The sequence below is a fragment of the Gnatocerus cornutus genome, chromosome 6, assembly GCF_029298725.1.
Source record: "Gnatocerus cornutus isolate USDA-ARS CGAHR chromosome 6, icGnaCorn1.1, whole genome shotgun sequence".
Classification (NCBI taxonomy): domain Eukaryota; kingdom Metazoa; phylum Arthropoda; class Insecta; order Coleoptera; family Tenebrionidae; genus Gnatocerus; species Gnatocerus cornutus.
In genome coordinates, this window is record NC_142238.1 from 13876903 (window position 1) to 13897634 (window position 20732).

A 20732-nucleotide genomic window follows, 5' to 3' on the forward strand; every position below is an offset into this window, starting at 1 on the left:
TTACAATTTTGAAAATTTGCAGACGCTCATAGTTGACAAAGCTCTAGAAGCTGACGCAAAAATTTGTTTTTTTATCACGGTTTGGTTGGCGTCGCGACGCCTAAGAAGTATAATTTTTAGCGACTTTTGAGTTTTTGCGGAAATATTCACGAATTCAATTTTTTTTTCAACATAACAGTTATCTGTTATGTAACAAATATCTGAGTTTTTATTTTAAATCTAATGCAAATTATGTTTAAAATTTGCGAAAAAAAACGCTATTTTATCAAGTTAGTTTTTAAAATTATTCATTATGACAGCACAGTGGCAAACTACGTTTACACCAAAATTTCACAAGTCACTTCATTCACTCTTATAAAGGTTAATTTTGATTAACACGGGCATGTTGCACTTTATGGACACCAGAAATCGTTAAGTAACATCGACAAAGCGACAATTTCACCAAGTAAGACTTTTGTTACAATCTAAAGCGAACCAAAGGATAGATGTCATTTGTAACACAAGATGTTGACAGATGGGTGTAAACGTACTTCCCAATTTTGACGTAATGAAATTGAAAACTAACTTGATACAACAGCATTTTTTTCTCAAATTTTGAAGACAATTTGCATTGAATCTAAAATAACAACTGAGATATTTTTAACACATTTATATTAAAAAAAATTAAATTAGGGGTTGATATCACAAACCCTTACAATTAAATAAAAATTACATTTTTAAGGCGTCGCGACGCCAAAACTATTGGTGATAAAAAACAAATTTTTGCGTCAGCTTCTAGAGCTTTGTCAACTGTGAGTGTGTGCAAATTTTCAAAATTTTATCTTTAAAATTAAAGACGATTTTGGGGGTGGACACAAGTGTTGCCGGACCCTGTATAATTCTATGATATAATAAATAATTATAATATTATAATTGAAACTCGAACCGAAGGCGAATATTTAATTATACGAAGGCAATAATAGATTAATATTACGTGAGTAAAATACACCATTTTATCTACGACTATTATTTTTTATTTTTATGCACTACCATTTACTGAAATAAGTTCGACTAATGTAATTTTTAGAGCGCGAAACATGTGCAAACATTTTCAACTTGATTACTTACAAAATTTTAATATGTGAATTGTTCATAAGGTTTGTTAAAAAGCAATTACACAAAAAATAATTGAATGGAATGTTTGTCAAAACATAAATTGGCATATATTTTCATGGCGCGTCCTTTTTGAAAGACCTTTGTACTATGGTCATTATTAAATTGATTATACCCAATTAAAGCCGACAAATTTTATAAGTGCCAAGGATATTTCATTATTATTATTTGTTTAAAAAAGAACATATTATAAGTCTATTAATAAATAGTCGTAGATAATAGTTATTTGTGTACCAAAGCCAATTTTTTTAATGGCCGAGTTCAGAAAAAAGGCAAAGGCAAAATGTCACTTTTTGTCCGTAAAACACACAAAATTTTTATAAAATTATTAAATTTACAAGTTAATTAATTTTTATTTTTATAATTTATTGATCTAATTTATATCACTGAAAAATTGTAAATATTTATGAATTCTTCAAAAAAGTTTATATTTTCTTTATTTACATTTGCAATTTCGACATGTTCACAGTTTGTATGAAATAAATTTGATGTGCTTTTTGATGTTGCAGCAGCACTGCTAGATATGTTCACTTGTAATAATTTAACACGTTTTTATTGCACTTTACAGCGGTTTGTTTGATTTTACTCAAATAATTATAAAATTGAGGGTAATGTCGGTGTCTTGATGTAATTTGAAAAATTAAAAATAGATGGCGCAACCTTAGTACGGACAAAAATGAAAACGGCCAGAAAATGGTCGTTTTTCGTCCGCATTTACAACCAGAAAATTCAGTTTTTAGTTAAGGTCGCTTAAAAATTTCATTATTTAGTACTTAATTCATTACAAAACTAAAATCGGACCTTTATTTTGGAATGGAAATAATATACAGCTGGGGACACAAAATTAATAATGACAATAACAAAAACGCACAGACTACACTGAAATTTCTGAAAACTCTCAGAATAACGACGAAGATTTTATGTCCCGGCTGTATTTTTGTGAAACATATTTTCCACTAAAAATGTCGTCGCTTTTACGTTCAAAATCGTGTTGTCGATTAAGTTCAATGATTGTAATTTATAATTAATTTAGTTTCTAATTAAGCGCACCGTTGAGTGGCGCCATTGCTGTTTATTCTTCCTCACTGAAATATGATCACAAGCAAAACCCATCTCTGCCACTTTTTAATTAATGACAGCTCTATAGAATCTCAGTAATTCAACATAAACCGATCGTTTTCCCGCACAAAACCGTGTTTTTATTATGACCAGATCATACGACTTCGTATGAAATATTGCTTTTTATTTTTCCGGATCTTGTTGTGTTTCACTGTAGATTAAATGTTGAAGTTCATCACGTTGCTAGCACGAAAATTATCTCGTGTTGTTACTAATTGCTTCTTGGGACTAGTCACATCACGTTTTTGACAAATCACTGTTGTATCCATTTGTAATTGAGTCCTTGATATATCCATCATCTCACATATAGTTCAATCCAGCTTGACACCCACTATTACAAACTTAGTGGATATTGATGACGCTGACTTCGTCTGCTATAAATCTCGACTTGGATGGGTACTCTGCACCTGTCAGACGGATGCTATAAAACTACGTATACTTTTCTATCTGGAGGGATAAAATGCCCAAATATGTTTTCGATGGAAATAATAATTCAGTTTAGAGAAGTGGCTACGACTATGGCTGCAACAATGTTGAGCAAAATTTAATAGCTCTTATTCTTCCACACACTGGCGAAGTCCGTGATTTTTACGACGAAGCTAAACATTTAATTGCGTTTTAAATAAGTCATAAAGCGACCGGTTTTGTTTCGCTATTCGAATTTGGATAAATCATGAGCGAAAAGTAAAAATACGAGGTCAAAGAAGGAATCCTCTGACATGTTTCGTCTCGTCGACAATAAGAAAACGGAAAAATATTATTGTAGAATTAGAATTCCTGCTTTTTTATTTTTCGAATATTAAATGAAAAGAACTCGGTCTGTAATTTCGTTCGTGTTCAAATGATACTTTTCCTGGAAGCATTTTGCAATATGAATAATAAATCTCCTTATTAAGCTTTACATAAAGGACTATGTTTACGAAACACATTACTGCAAAGTGTACTTTAATGTCCACCGCGTTTTCCTATCATTTTAATGAAATTCCTGCCATTACGGTACTTAACACGTAATAACTTGAAAGTAAATGTTTTAAAGAGGCGTCATTACCTTGTCACCAAAACTATAGCTTTACATGCATACATTACACTGTCACAAAGCAAATATTTGTTCTAGCGGTAATACCGTTGTGTAGTGTTTACAAAACGTCCAACACACGTGGATATCCGACATTAATTAGTCGTTGGCCTTGTTACCCTTTGTACCATACCATCCCACTTTTTCATGACAATATTAAAATTTTAACGATGTCTTTGACTTTTCAAGACAATGAGATGTTGTTCCGTCGAAAGTAATTTCTCAGTTACCGCAATGCTTCAGCCTCAAACGAGATTCTTTGAAATATTTCTACTTTGTAGTAAGAAGTGAGTTTGTGTGTGAGCACACCTACAGAACAGGGTGTTATAGAGGGCGCGCATGTCAACAGGGCCGTCTAGCCAACAGGATCGCAGTTATCCTGCCGTCGCGACGCCGGACGTCTCGTTACGCCTCGATGTTACCGTCATGCTGAAACGTTCCGATATATACACAGTGAACCAAGTATGACATTGTCGCAATCCAAGATTCGTTCTAGACTTGGTGTAGACGTGTGAAAAATGTGAAAAAAACTTTTTTCAACTTCCATCAAAGTGGATTCTGTACTATTTAAAATGTCTGCACTCTCTTACTCGCTTTTAGCTCTTCTTCTCGTACACTCGACAGGTAAAGAAAGTTTAAGGAGAATTATTAATTGTCTCAGTATTGCGCATCAGGACTTTGGAGAAGTTCGGGAGTCGGGAATTTTGTTTCAAATTAAATTAACAATTAAATTGCTTCATTGTGTGAAACTTATTGCGACAATAAATGAAGACTGTACTACTCTTAACTACCGTAAATTGTGGAACTTTGCATTGTTCGGAGTTTCGAATTCTGACAGCGCTCTATGTTATACCACCAATCGTTCGGTATATTTATTAATGTAATTAATAATACCGCGTTATTATTTCCGTAATCATAATTAATATGTTGTACTAATGAGAGAAAACACAATACCCGTATGATTAATGAACCCTTTCCCAAACAGAATATTTATAAAGTAATATGCCGCCATTTGGATAATATGGAAAATGAATGCAATGGGACCTGCATCCGACAGATTGATTTTTAGAATTTCTGATCCAAACGTGATATTATTACCCGGAGCTTCCAGTTAACAAAAAGACTCTAATTTTAATGAGACTACTTGTTAGTTTGTCATTATTATTGAATGCAAAATGGTCTGAACTAGATGAAAGAGAAGCTCAAAATTGCCTTAATTTGCTTTTGAAATTTTCTATCTTCAATCCAACGCGTCAACTTTTATTTACAGCTTATAAAAGTTTACGTAACATTTTAATCAAATGCATTATCTCCATGTATTTCCACTTTTACAGCACTTGCACTTTAAACTTTAAACATAAAAAGGTCTCTAGAGGTGAGATAAGAAATTGGCGATAAAAAAAGTCAATCTTTAGCAAGTACAATTTGTTTCTACATTTTGGCGACATTTGTTTCTCTAATTGGTTCGATTTATATTTAAATTTTCTCCAAGTTGAAGAAATGCACCGCGGCGCCTCCACCACCTTCATTTTAGCACCTTTCCTTCAGATATAATAAATTAGTTAATTAGCTTTTATAACTGCAAACTTAGGGCTATAATTAGGAAGAAGCAAGTGAAATTTATTTGTTGCAAGCAGCGTTTCAGGCTTCAGGATTAACCCTTTATTCAGAGCGGATGTTCAAAGCGCTGCCGCCGAAAGCAGATGTAAAACACTAAGATAAGATTTGTTTTTATATTCTGGCTGTCTGCTAAAACTTTTAAAGGTTTTAAAAGGTACAAAACCGTTCGACGCCAACAGCATAATTTTATTTTAATCTGTTTTGAATGACAGAATTAGAATTCTTGGAGGTTGGTTTTAAAAAACGGGATCAAAAATGAGGTAAAAAAGATCATTCATTTTTAAAACTGAAATATTTAACTTTTAGCTTTGCTGAATTTCTACTTTTCCGACACATCCATCATTTACCTTCACGTTCGTTTTGGTTTTGCTCTGATAAAAAATATTTTATTTTGATTACCAATGCCGGAAAATCCTGTTAAATACAAAACTGTTGAATCTACAAAACCCGGCGCATCCACCATTTTTTTTAGAACTAGTTAATAGTTAATTTTAAATACTTAGTTTGGTACTGTTGACCCAATTACTTATAAATAAGCCCCATAGCCACTTAAAACCTTTGAATTATTTGGGACAACAGATTTAGACTGACGCTTGAATAAGCTAGTGGGGAGTCAAAAATTCTGGGCGGCTAACAGCGCAGCCTCATCTATTTTGTGGAAAAAGCCCCCAAAGCAATTCAGACGCTAACATCTCGCGGCTTGTTATGATTTAGGCTGTAAACTTGTGTAAGACACAATATTTATGTAGGTAGTGTTGTGCATTTGTGCCGTTCGTGTTCGGAATACAGTAGCTATTAATGATTACCGCAATTCCCAGAGAGGTTCTTAGACTTGGGTCTAGAGTAAGACCACTTCCGAGTGTTAGTGTAAGTGGCTCTTCCATTCTGTTTCTGTTCCTTGACCATCCAGCTCCGTGCCCTTCGTTTTTCTCCAACTTGGCTGTTTCTCTTTTAAACTTAAGTGGGGTCGCAAGTGTAAGTTGATACGAAAACTTATATTACATACGGTACTTATTACTCGAGATCACTCTTGAGAGTGCTGAGAAGTTTCGCAGCAACTTGCTGTGGCTGTAATAAATTACACAGTTGTTGTTCACATGTGTAAATAATATTTTAGGATTCAAAGGTTTGAAAACATTTTAGTACCGATTTGTCACTGTTAATAGTGCTATAACTGTGTCCATAATCTTGATTTATTTGAAAACTTCCGGAGATCAACCCTGACTAGAACAGATGTAAAATTCATTGGAGAAATAGCGAAAAAATTACTTTACAACTTCGTAAAAATCTAATTTCCGCCGGGTTCACTAAAGACGTTCCATTAAAATCTCCCCGCAAACTTACCCGTCTCGGCATAAATTATTACATTAAGTTTTCAGTGTGAATTAAATTTCTTTTTGAACGACACTGCATGCTCGCATAAAACGTGAGTTAATTTGCGTTCGGATTTGGCTATGTAAAGTGTTTTGGAACTGCAGTAATTTTGCAATCAAACCTAGTGTAGCACCAGCTAAAGAATTATTTATAACCCGAGAAGTAGTTGAATCACGTATTTTCAAGACACGTGAAGATGTTTGTCTTGACACTTTGCTGCCAGCTGTGGGACTATTACACAGACCCATTCTTTAGCACATTCTTTGACTTGTACAAAAGGAAGAACAATTCTCTTTAATACCGGCGCGACGACAAGAGAGGCATGCAAACTTGGGTGCAACACCAGCAATAATTGTTTCAAAACCAAGTTTTGTTTATTTTCTCTAGTAGTGGTTCAACAAGCTTGATAATTCTTAGTTTTAATTAAAACTGTACTTAATTTTAAGTTATTACATTAAGGATAATAGAACTTCATTGCGGTATTTCGCAAGCTGTAAATTCGCGCGTGTTGAGCTCTAAATCCCATTGTATATTTGTACGTTTTATGCAGCAATAACTCCTCTGAATTAGCTTTAGCGCTTTATATTATTAATTTTTAAATATTTTGGCTGGCGTTCCTGGCATCAAACTTATGGTAATCTAACACCGCAATATTTTATTTTTTCGGTTTAAAATTAACAGTCACTTTTAATATCTTCAACTGGTATTAGTTACATTGCACGCAAATCAAAGCGAAACGTCTTAATTAAGAATTTAAAAGGCCATTTCACTGGAAGAAGCCCAATTAAAATGATCTACGGTGTTCGTTACATAGGTACTCTGTGGATTTTATTTAAACCTGTGAAATGAACGTAATAAAACTTAATTGCTTTTTGAAATTATTAGAACGAACCGCTTTTTCAACAATATTGGACCTAGCAACTACATAAAATTTATATGACTCATAAGACTTTAATGTACTTTTCATTGCGGCGAAACCGACAAAATATTAATGTTAAAGTTTGTAATGCAAAGTAGCCATCAAAGAAATGCCGGTTTTGTCAGTTCATCAAGGAGCTAGCTCTAAAAAGGTGATTTATTTCAGAAGCCAATTAGTCTGGCTGTGACAGTTTTCGTTCGTTTCAAATTGCTATTTTATTGAATTTTTCGTAGCCACCAATTTAATGTTGGCCCACAATTATATAATACTTAATTGGCACTTTCAACTAAATACAGAGACGTTTGGATTAAACGAAAATCCGGTCGAACAAAATGGAAATTCCGAAACTATCCATTTCAAGCCGTTAAAATAAATTGTTGCGCGTAATTGTACAGCGAATTAAAAATACTTTGTTTAGTTCTCTTACACTTTCGAGCTGAGGGATTCCAACTTTATAACTTTTGTCTGACCGGCTCTATTTTAATCATACTTTAATGTAACGTAAAACTGCAAGTTGGAGTTGAGGTGATGAAAGTATAAATCTGGGGAAGCACACGAGGATTTGAAAAAGCTAAATGTCCTGTGAGGTAGAATCGAGATAAAATAAAAGCCAATTGTCGGGTTACTGCAACAGTGTTGTTTTGCAGTTGTACATTACCGTCATTTTTGTGTAAATACCCCGGCGCCTCCACCAATTTTTAACAATTAATCGATGGTTTTATTTGCGTTTGTATGTTTATTTACATAAAAATTTATTGCTTTTAGGTGACACTTTCAATATTACATCAATTAAAAATATAGGAGGGTCGTTTTATTACCCACGCACAAAAAATTGTCTGTGGATATTTCACATTAATCGTTTTAAATTCCGCTTAAACCGAAAAGTTTCATGGTGGCGCTTAAATTTGTACAAACTTTTGGGATAAAATATTGCTTTACTAATATTTATATTTGTTTGTTTTTTTGGATAATAAATGCACCAATTTTACGATATTTTCCTTTGTTTTTATTCCGTAAAAAGAAATGGTGCTAACAATAAATAATTCACTGTTTATTTTGTGTCGTCATGCTGTAATGTAAACTGGGTCTTAAAACGTAAAGTTGACGTTCCGTGATGGAAGTCTAACCGCAAAAATCTTGTATCAGAACGGAAATGAAAAAGTTAAGTGCCCTATTATATGAAATCTAGATAATATTTCGTCCCGTTGAAAAAAAGCATTTATCAACAGGACAATGTTTACTAGACACTACAAAGGAAATATCTTCGAATACAATACCGTAATATCTGTCTGAAAAGTCACATATATTTGTACAGAAAAACATACATCCAGCGACTTTAATTGTTTTTTGTTTTTCACGCAGAAATAAGCATCTGAGCGTTTACCGAGTTGTTTTTCCCGAGCCGAAATAAAATTTGCAGTCCCAGGAAATCTGTTCCACAGAGGCAAAATTTTAATCCCACTAGATAAATTATCGGCTTACATTTTCAGCATGCAGCGTTCTCGAGAATATATCACCGAGAAGATAATTGTGAGAAAAATTCGCCGCTTTAATGCATCTCTGCAGCTGCATTTATAATTTTTAATATCGGAAGAACATTTCAGTTTTTCCGCTCGACTGGCCGTTTTTACTTTCGATTGAAAAAAAGATATTAAAGCTGTTACGGTTGTTTTCATAGCGCAACAAGGGGCACTTTCTCGGAAATTAAAAAGTCGTTTATGCTTTTCTCGCATGCTGTCATGCGGATGAAACTTTACTAAAAAGTTGGTTACATAAATTTTCGGAGTGCCGGTTTTACTGTTTATGTGCAGAAACGCGAGAAAATATCGTAACGTGGGTTACATAAATTCTAGTTTTTAATTAAACAATTCGAGGCTCTAAGTACTCGTGATAATTACGACGCTCGTATTTTATATGCTTTTATGATGTTCTGTTTTAAGATTTCCGTCGAGTTTAAATGAGACCATTTTTCACGCAATATGGCGTCTTGATAACGAAACAGATTTCCTGTCAGTTCTAAAGACGGCTCGGATAATTTCAGACTAATTTTAGTTGTGCGTCATCAGACGTCTCTTCAATATTATCTCCACTGTTACTTATAAATTATTAGTGTGAAGAGCTGTTAGAGCCTAAATTGGTATTATTACCCCTCTGCGTGTTTGTACAAATTTAATACCGGAACCGTTAAAGTTCAATAAATCAATAGCAGGTAGTCAAAAGTAAAAATAGCAGCATGAAAATTTAATTGGGTCCCCACTTTCGTTAATTGTTCCTTTATAAAGCTTCCAAACTTTTCCACAAATTTTCGTACTATATTAAATTACTAAGGGCAAACATGTGCTCTCAGAATTGCTTCCTTTTGTGCGAGATGGGACTATATTTAACTTTTAAACAAACTGGAAAGTTGTCTAATGAGAATAACTTTATTCAGTGCGCTTTTAAAAAAATTAATTCCAACGTTTGCCCTCGTAATTGTTTTTTCTTATCACGGTTTATCTCGTTGTTTTTGATACACGTACAACGACAATAAATCATCGCAATTGCTTCCGGTTTCTTTGTTTAGTTAGAGGAACGTGGAGCTTCCTGTCAAATTCGCATTAGATAAAGTGGTTTTTAAAAGTGTATCAGGTGTCACGGAACAATGTTAACTCGGTGACATATTTTTTCGTCCAGAGAAATAATTGAGTTAAATGCTACGAAAGATACTGTTATCTCGATGGGGTTGTGCAGTTACCTTAGCGAATTTGTTTCCACTCCAATCACATCAAGTTTCGCCTCTACTTAATGTCAATTTTGCTTCTCAAAGGAGGATCACTTAGGGATGACTTCCTTAATTATGACTTGACTTCCGTTTCTTTCTTAAATAAAACGTTTCGAAGAAATGAAATTAATGCTTCAACAAAACTAATGAATCGAGAATATTTTACAATTTAAACCTGCAAATACTCCACAAATAGACGTCGTAAAATTTATGCCTTTATTTGATTATTTAATTAAGGAAGGGTTAAAATTTCATTAAAAACAAATTGGGACGCTTCGCTTATTCTGCTTTATTTTAAATTTTAACCATTACGGCAAGTGGTTAATTAAAACTTGGGGTTTGTATAAATGTAAAGTGTAGAATAGTAAGAGGCTTAACTTCAGATATCATAAAACCCAAAATTATTTTTAGCGAAGTTATCTTGATGTACATCAGAACCACCGTGCAAACGCGCGGTCGTAAAACTCGTTAGACCATTCTGACTTTTGTTACATCAAAGCAAAAGCGGTTTGCAGATATGCAAAGCTAATTTTGTTTAAAAGAGAAAATGCATCCCGCGGTACTACAATTTACAGAAAATGTAGTTTTTACTTTAACTATAAACAAACTGGTTTTCACACTGCAAAAACGTGATTTTCATTTATTCTGTTACTAAAAATTGTTTTAAGTCATTCTTTTTTAAAGTTTGGCCTGACTTTATATTTGTCAAGTAAAAAATTAAATGCACTTTGAATTATGAACACTGCAGAGTGAAACTTTGTGAAAATTTGTCTGTAATATTTCTACCTACTTATTCACAAGTCCAATATTTCCCGAAAGTTTCGAAGCTCGGGCTGTAAAACTGCAGCTTAGGTCAAATCAGGTCGTTTGTACCAGAAATAAAAAAAGTGTTTTGACTTGTCTCGTTCCTTCGATGACTTCGAAACAAGTCCAAATAATAACAGTGTTTTTCAAGGATTTATTCCTAGAATGTCTGCTTGGGTTTAGATACAGTTTCCGGCTCGTTGGAAAAATCATCCCGGCGCCTCCACCAAATTTCATCAAAATATACATAACCGAAAAACTTTACAAATTACCATGTGCCGCTTTCGCCAAAACTCTCATTAGTAGAAACCAACAATTTTCCGCGTATTTTCTCTAATTGTAATTCGAGTCGCCATAAATTCGTGCGTAGTCGGTGCGTGTAATAGAGACTAATTGTAACTTCAATCCAAATGGCAGTTCTGATGGATGACCATCTATCGTGCTCTAGCAGATCTCCCTGTGAACTTTCTTATCCCGGAACGTATCACATTTCCTCAAACTATTATCACTCAACTTTCCACCGCTTCATCTTTAATTACTGTCGACGCGGGTTTTGATTGTCTTCGGAACTATTTAATTTCCAGGCAGTGTGTGACCTCGCTAGAAAATTTAGTCACGACTAATGAAATCAGTTCAAGATTAGCGCTCTGTCAGTCTGCATTATGTCTCGGGAATTCACTCCGCCAAAACACTACAAGATAGTTGACACATACAGTGTTCCAGAAAATTGAATTTCGCCGCCGCTCGTCCCGGAATTTGATGAGTGAAATTATAATTGTCCGGAAAAAAAAATGAAAAACAAACTTCCTTTATTATTATTGAGCTCTCGGGCGTGGTTTTCCAACATCAGCTTAAATTTTTAGGACGTGCCATTGCTGAAACCGACAATACGCGGCTGGCTTTAACAAGGAACTCCATTTCCTTTTTCGCATATTTCCAGATGTCAGACATAAAACGTTTCATTGTTTTTATTTTGTGCTTTTATTGTAGTTACCTGTACTTTATTTTAGGTAACATCACATGTTTTTATGGCTTAATTCGACTCGAGCACGCTACTAAATAAATATCGTGCTTAGGCTAATGCAGAAATTAAACAATACGTGATCGTAATATAACAAAGGTAGACGTCATAACACGACTCTTTATAATAATTCATTTTAAAGTGATACCATCAAACAATTACTGTTGAGTCGTGTTTAAGTGAACACAAAACAGAAAAATGACTAATTAGCGGTTGAAATATTTCGCGTGGTTTGGCGGAGTAAATTAGTTTGATAGCTACCTCAAGATGTAATGATTAGAAATGAGTGTAACAGGTCGTGAGTTGAACTTTTTAGCGTTCTTTATATTAAAATAAAAGTGACTGTACCACGAGCTGACTTAACTAGGCAGCTACTTCCTCCTTTCGTCTTTTCTGAAATTTTCTAGCAATTACGCTTCCACATCTTGACAAGCATTTCCTCAACCGCACAATAAAGTGTTCCACGGCCAATAACAAGTCTTCGTTTAAAGTGCAAACTAGCGTTCTGTATCTGCATGTATCCGGAGTGCACAGCAGGATTTATTTTGCGGAAGCTAGACGATAAGAAAGCTAACACCTCATCGATCGGATTCTGCACTTATTCAAGAGCAACGTCATCATCATGCAACCAAACTCTTTAGTGGTTCTCGGCGCAAACCAAATAACACACACGTTTGCTTTGCAACTCCAATATCAGTCCACTATTGAAAGCACAAAGAATCTTAAGATAAACTAAATATTGTGAAGCTGCTTATTCAAGTGAGAATCCTGATGGATTAAGCTCTAACTTATTGTTGCGGTTTGCTCAAACTCGGTGTTTGTGTTATATAGACTGCTCCAAATACCTTTCCACAGTTAACAATTGAGTGATTAATCGACGGGAATCTACACAACAAAGTTTATTAGGGTTCCTGAACTGGGAAATGGGGCGATCGCCTCGGGTGTGCTCAAAAATGGCGCACAATTGTGCGCGGTGGAATAAAAAACGGGAGGAAGTTCAAACATGTTTCGTAATTGCAATTTCTTTACCTCGATTATTTTTTTAACGAGCAAACGATTGCAGCAGATTGTGCCGATGTCATTTCGCACACTGTCTATAATTGCAGTTTCACAGTTGCAATATCGTAAAATGCAATTATGCCTCTGTTGGCGGTCTAATGAAACGTTCATGGTTTGGATCCTGACAGACCAATTCGATTTCTGATTTCGACTAATGCATCAAGCCATTGTACCAACATCCAAAGTCCTTTCTTCCCGGCGCCAGTTTAATCCAAATCTGTAAAGTAAAACCGCTCCGGATCTAAATCACTTCAATGAAGAATGGGACTATAATAGTTAACAAATAAAACTAAACTAAATAAATGGCTTGTTAAAATATGATGGATGGGAGCAATAAATTTCGAATTTTAGCAAACACACAGAACTGTGGAGCTGATGTATGAGGTATCGTTTAAAATTTATCTCCGGTTCTGTTCGAAAGCAAACAACTATATCGACGTATGCAAATATCTCCAGATCAACATTTTTTATACACCTTCAGCGGTTTTTATTCTACTGATGTCTACTACGGATATTGCCATAAATATGCTGCTATTTTTTGCGAAACGCGGCGGGAGACCACGGTAGGATTCCATTTAAGAAATAGACGGAAATTGGATCGGTGTTTATACAAGAGTTTATACAACAGCTTTGTCATAGCGGAAACGAGATACTTTTAAGAGACTTTTTTTGTAGAGAAATTTGTATAGAATCTCCAAACTCCTAGTTATATAACTAGAGTGTCATTCAACAGATAAAAAACTGAGAACTTGAGTAAGAAACTATAAATTAGAACTTCACAGAACCGTGTAAAGTACCACTCAATGCCGTTGTGGCAATTATAAATAAATTGGCTCCCGGATCCTCAAAGTTAAACCACTAGTTTGAAACTCCTAAATAAACTGAGACTTGGAAACACTTTTTATACTAATTATTTCCAGGAAGTGTGGCATTAGTGGAAACTCAGCTTTCCTGCATAAAAATGGACGGTATTAAATTCTTATTCGTATGCAACGCAAAATGTACAAGTTCCAGTTCCCTGAAATAACTAGTTAATAACCAGGGCGTTTTCTTGATTGCATGTCAAAGCGTAACGTGCAAAAAAGTATAATTATTCACGCAAATTCCTGACAGTTTAATGAAACGAGAGTTCTCTGTTTCATTGGTCCTGTTATTTGACCTATATGCAGATTCGTGATAAGTAAGTACATTTCCATTATCGTTAACTAATGGACTCCCTCTTCAAACTGGTTTTCGGAAGGATATTCTACATGAATTTAGGAACATTTCCGCGATGTTTAATTGCTAAATCTATAGCAATTAGTCGCGTTCAGAAGTACATTTTTTTGTCACGAAGGGCTGTTACGTTGCAATGGAATAATGAGGGATAAATAGTATGGTAAAGTGGAGGTTTTACTTCGAGCGCTACTTTAAAAGAAAATTGTCTAGTAATAACAACTTTACGACCTCTCGGAAAATATTACGCCGAGTGTGCTTTACGTTTTAATATTAACTAACAAAAAACTGATTTGTGGAAGGCAAAAATCACTCATTAAATTGTCTCTTTTTTTTTGCTTGCACAATGAACATTGCTTGTTTCAGCCTACATTTTTCAATATTGCATTTACTCAATGTCTTGTTATTCCAATAGTAAACTACGAGAAATAAAAACAACAAAGTTTGTAAAAAATTGCATTGCATCACAAAACAGCATCATTGTTTACTTACTTCCACTCTGTTAAGACTTACATATTTCAGGAACAATTAGTCTTAACATAAAACTTATTTTAGAAAAAAATATTCTTTTACTATTCTACTAGTCTTCATTTTCTTGAGGACTAAAAATAGAAAATGTGCCAATATTAGTTATATTAAAAACAAAAGGTGTCAATAATCCGGATCAATTAAAAATTTAGTTTTATTTGTTATAAAGATATTGTGAAAACGCAGTATGCAACTGAATAATAATCCTACTAATAATTTATACGATTTTATTTTCTATATATAATACATGTAGGTAGAACAGAACATAACTGAAAATTTAGTTTGCTCTGAAAAATTCAGTGATTTCAGTTCCTCTTTACTTGAAATTGAAATTTAAGTTTACTGAAAATCGGAAATACATAATGGAGAAAGAAGTCGCTCCGGATTACCGAGGTATTTGGATGTTGTGGTTCGAATTACTGATACTTTACTTTAATACAGTATACAGGGTGTTTTCGAAATGCATGCACAGAAAGAGTGCGGCAATTCCTTGACACAAATTGAGTCTATTAAGAGAAAAATGTTTTAGTAAAAGTTTTTTTGTTTTTGAGATAAAATTACACAAAAATTTCAATAAATTTGCTTGCGAGCTACTGATTTAAAAGTGAACAAAAAATCGAGTTGCTGGTTGCTTAGGAATCAAGTCATTCCAAGTTTTTGGCAGTGGTGTAGAAAGTACGTAAATTAGGGTTAATTTTACCTTGTCAGTTTTTGATTTAAAAATAGGTTTTTTATACATCATACTCCTGGAATAGCACAGTTTTAAACATGCTTTTCAAAAACACTTTCTATAACTCTTGTTATGTAGGTCTCTATATGTATGAAATGTGTGTTTTATACGATTTTTATTTTAATATTTGTAATTTAATATATGAAATTTTTTTTTGTTTAGGGACATGGTATTAGAACGGTTAAGCTGGTAAAACGTCATTTAAGTATGAACTGTCAACAAATATAATTGGATCATCTTATAGTTTTGATGAGCAGTAGAAAGGAGTACCAACTCACAAAACAGTGGTTTTACTACAGTCTTGAAACAGCGGAAACAATTAAAAAATTAACCAAAAAAAAAAGTTTAAACTTTTTATACACTAGAAGTCACTTATAGCGACGTCGCTTATTACGCCAAAGCTACCAAGTATTGATTGGTTTTTATAAGCGCCAATACATCTAAACGTCGGATAAAATATTGCGTTTTTAACGACCTGTAGAGATCTATCGAGTCCGGATATTATGATGTTTTGAAGTTTAATACGTCGTCCTGATAAAACGGCGAATGTTTGATGGCTCTTGGGAGTCGTTATAAGTGACTTCTACAGTACATATAATCGATTTTTCAGATCCTTAAAATTTTGTTGAATTTTCAGATTTTCTTTAAATTGTTAATATATCTTTTTACGACAAAATTCTTACATTATCTCGAATTTTATTGTGTTTTTATTTGTTAAAAAAAATTAGATTACTTTAAAAATCTAGAAAGTTTAAAAACTGTAGATATAAATAAATATTTTAAAGTATGTGTTCAAACAGGAGTCCGGAAAGTGGCGCACAATACGAAAAAAAAGTTTTAACCAAAATGAGAAAAATAGACAACATTTCTGAACTGTGTGAACAATAATTTAAATTTCTAGTTAGTATTCAAAGCCATGGTAACGTTGTTGTTGAATTGTTGTTGTATTGTTGCTGTTAGTCGGCTCAGTTCGTGAAAGAATAATGTTATTATGGTTTCATGTGAACCATGCCACACTGATCAACATTGTTAATTAGAAAATTTTGTTACCATATTTCAGAGATTTTTATTCGATTTCTTTCGCACCACGTCTTTCCACGAATGCGTTGGAATGTGAAACTATTGCACAATTTTAATTTTGAAATAAATTTTTAATTTTTGATCATATTTTGAAAAATTAAAGATATTATTTATATTTTCGGACAACGCATTTAATAGTTATTCATAATAAAAATGAGAGATGTTAAATTATTTGTGAGTGGGAATTATGTCATGTATGACATACAACATTTTATCTACGACGGCTCAAGGCTAAAAAAAGATATTTTTTATTCCGACGATCTCAACGTTAATTGTCAAAATTATGACAACGTAAAACTACAGATAGTTCAAATAATGTAGCAAATTTTACACTTTCACGGTTTGAAAATCATTTAGAGGTAAACTGAATATTATTTTCAGTTAACTTTAGCCAGAATTTTAAATAAAAATGACAACGCTTTTAAACTAGATAACAATTAAAAATGCTTTTGATTTTCCATGTAGAACAAATCTATTTAATTAATACAAGCGTCAGATAAATGAAATGCAATAGCTCTATATTTGTGCAAAGCGATATTAAAAATGAATCAATTAAAACATTTACAAAAAGGTCATTAATAAACCAAGTAGAAATTATTTTAATGGTTCTAAATTTATTAAAGCGCGTACACCGGGGAAGTAATGCATTACTCCTATAATTTATGGAAACGTCGCTTTGGATATTTAATTTAATTCATGCATTATTAGTAAAACTACAATTCTGTTGAAACTAGAAGGTTTTGAATTTAATCCTGAAGTAGACAAACATCTATAATTACCTGAAAAAACCCACTTCATCCCTCTCTCCCCGCCTTTGTCCCAATCTATAATAAATTATAATCCAAAAAATCGCTTTATGTGAATCCAGCATAGACCGTTATCGGCAAATCCCCCAACAAATTTATGTAAAAGTCCTGAAACCTTCAGGATACTAAATCAGTTCATTGAAGATTATGAAACGTACAATTTTAAACTCGCATCGAACGAATTCTTTTATATCGTGAATGGACACGAACCCGAATAAAAAAATGCAGGAAATGATGAATAGACGAGGAGACCCAAAAAGTCTTCGTTGAATAGATAAGGATGGTTGAGGGTCTTCAGCGCCCTTCCATGGATGCAGAGATACGTACGTGATTTCTCTTGAGAATAACAATAACGCTGACGCTTTTTGCCGTGAAAAACAAATTCACTTTAAATGGTAGCTCAGGTCGTGCTGTTATAACAATGTCTTTTATGAACCTCAAACTTGAAACTGTTTCTTCGAGTAGGTGCTTTGTTGTATTAATAGAGAGGTAATTCTAGGGTATAATCACGGAAGAAAAAGAACTCTCTTGTCGATAATTAAAGTTTTATTTGGGTACTGGAGACTTTTTGTTGTTCGCTGGAACATGCATTTGCTATTTTTAATATTTCTTTTATTAAAATTAAAGCGACAAAAGAGGCAATTTCGCTTGGAATAAAACGGACGCAAAACGTTACTTCAATGCAAGCTGTCTGTTGAACTTCTCCACAATACAAAATTAAGTAAATGCACGAGAAATATCTGAATTTTTTCCGTGAACTCACGTTTAGAATTCAATTAAATTCCTCCTTCGTATTTCATTATTTAAGTGAGTTGAACTGTCCGGAACGCAGTAAGCATTGAGGTGCTCTCTTTTACTTCTTCTTCTTCTTCTTCTATGATATTTAAAGCACGTTTCAGCTTGATTAACTGAGGCAATAAATGTCGGTGTCCTATCACATACCTCGATGTGAACATCCGCCGTATTATAGTATTAGGTAAACGCGCATTTAACTTATATTTCAATTAAGGAGATTGTTTGCAATGGTGCAGTTTCCGGATGCGCTACCGAATTATGTCAGTTAGATACTCCATTTATAATAATTTACGTAATCCGGGCACGTCGTCTCAAAGTTATAAAGTCAGAACTTGGAAAATTTGTTCAAATCTGTAAGATTTCGCGATACGGGTTTTATCACCGCGTGATTTGAACCGTTTAAAGATTTATTAATTGATTCAACAACGGTACGTCTAAAATGTAAATTTACTCGCCAGTTTTCTGTCTTAATTTGCAATCAGCGATCGAGTTTGGGTGTTTTTCAGTGTGGGCAACGACCGCGAAATTTATGTTGTTAAGAAATTTGTCAGTGGTAGAACCATGCTGGCAAATATAGGAGATAAATAATAGTTCCTAAACAGGGATGGGACAAATTTATGATATTGCGTAGGGAAAGTGGAAAATATGAAAGTTAGGTTTATGAGGATGAGCTATGGCTTTCAACCGAAATACCATTAAACTTTGGTTTCGCCAACTTTTGACAATACGTCGCTACCGAACTTGCGCTTTTTAACTAATATCGATATATTGAATTTTCTGAGTAACCACCTGTGCACATCAAGATTTACGAGATTTATAAATCCAAGTATTTATGTTGCAGAGCTCTGCTCTATAAATATTGGTAATCCTCTAAGAGTAAAAGCTTTATGGTGGGAAATAAACATAAAATATTGCAAAGCGGTATTTCGCTTTTTTGGGCATTAAATTTGAAAAATCACACCGGTTTCTCAGTAAAAGCCTAAAATGACCTGAATTCTATGCATAAGTTTGCTATTAACCTGAAAGCACGCACTAGTAGTCTAGTTCAATTTCACTGAACCAGTAGCTTTAACATTTATGTGCTCATTATTTGCGCCGGTGTTTGAATAGTCGTTCTATTATTTTAGTAGGAACAATAAATTTATATGTTTTGTGTAAATACGAAAACGATTGTTTTGATAAAAATTTCTTAAAAATTCTAATTGTACTCCAAATATTATGTTATTCTGTTTATACAAATTTAATAATAATTTCCGAAACAATGTGTTTAAATTCAATTGTTGCAAATAACCACTTTAAAGTTAAATTTTGTGGTAAATTCAACGAGGAAAACGAAAAGAAGTGTGTTTCTCGGCGCATCCACCAGTTTTAAAGTGCACTCACAAATTTTTGTGGCGACTATGCTTTGATAATTATATATATCTTTTTATTTATTTGGTTAGTTAATTAAACTGACTAACCTTCTTAAGTAAGTTAAATCTGTTTTTGTTTGTGCTGTGTTTCTATAAAATTGCAGAATCCTGGTGTTATTAGGTGTAAACCAAAGATGTTTTTTAACTTTTTAACAAATCTTCAGAATGAGATAAACAAATTTTAATAATTGTTATTTTTGAAATAAAGCTAAATTTAAACGGTGTTATTTACCTCTGTAAAAACAAGGAAATTTGACGGGTTTGCCAGAGGCGCGCGCCCACTATAGAGACTTGGGCAGGGCGCCGCAAAATTTCAACTTTGCACATATTTTAAATAACACCAAGTTTTAATTTAAAAAAAACTAAAAAATTAAATTCAAAGAAAATTTAAATATAGTTCTACAAGATTTTGTACAGTTAAATAAGGAAAATTTAAAGAAAAGGTTCAAAGAGAATTTAGAAAGGGTCAAAAAAAACTCTAAAAATGTGTAGACTTTAGAACTTTTCAACAAAAGCTTTAATGGAACTAAGAAAAAGTAAAAGATAGTTTTTGCATAATCTAGAAAAAATTCCTGGTAAAACATGGAAAATTTAAGCAGAATTTGAAGAAAATTTAAAGCATCTGAAAGATCTAAAGAAAAGTAAACTAAATTTGAAAAGAATTCTATGGATCTTTAAAAACTAAAGAGCATTTAAAGTCAATTTAAAACGCACTAAGGATTTTAAAAGCATTCTAAAGGCGGATTTAAAAAATCAAATAAAATACAATTTAAACAGATCTAAAATATCTCAGGAATGTATAAAAATTATGGATAATGTTATATTATGCGTATTTAGAAAATCTAAAGACGCAGATACACAATGAAATACTTTCATGAAATTTTTGTGGCACGAAAAAAATCTCCGAAAAATGAACAAATTTCAAAGTTTTTTAATTAAATTTGTTTAGTTTACAAAAAATTTGTATTTGGAAAACCACAATTTTATATCGTAAGAAAAATCAAAAGTCCATTTATAGAAACCATATTAAAAATCTAGAAAGCTTAAAGCTAGAAAGACGTAAATTTGTGGGTCTTGAAAAATTAAATAATTTATTAGAATAAAGTATAATAGGTAAAACAATTAAAATGAATGTAAAATAATATATATCCATACTAAAAAAAACGAAGAAAATTCTAGAACATGATACGTAAGAATCTTGAGGTTTTTTTTGACATTTAATTTTCCGTGTGATACTGCGATTTTATCATATTACAACAGAA

The 20732-nt window shown here is 33.1% G+C and overlaps 1 protein-coding gene across 2 annotated transcripts in view; it reads left to right on the forward strand.

Annotated features, from left to right (window-relative positions):
* The first annotated feature begins 3722 nt into the window (after positions 1–3722).
* dpr8 (defective proboscis extension response 8) overlaps positions 3723–20732 on the forward strand; it is a 63242-nt gene continuing 46232 nt past the window's right edge. For both annotated transcript variants that reach the window (XM_088038962.1, XM_088038963.1), the window contains exon 1: positions 3723–3970. In XM_088038962.1, the coding sequence (XP_087895088.1) occupies positions 3919–3970 (52 nt within the window). In that variant the 5' untranslated portion in view covers positions 3723–3918. The remainder of the gene's footprint in view (positions 3971–20732) is intronic.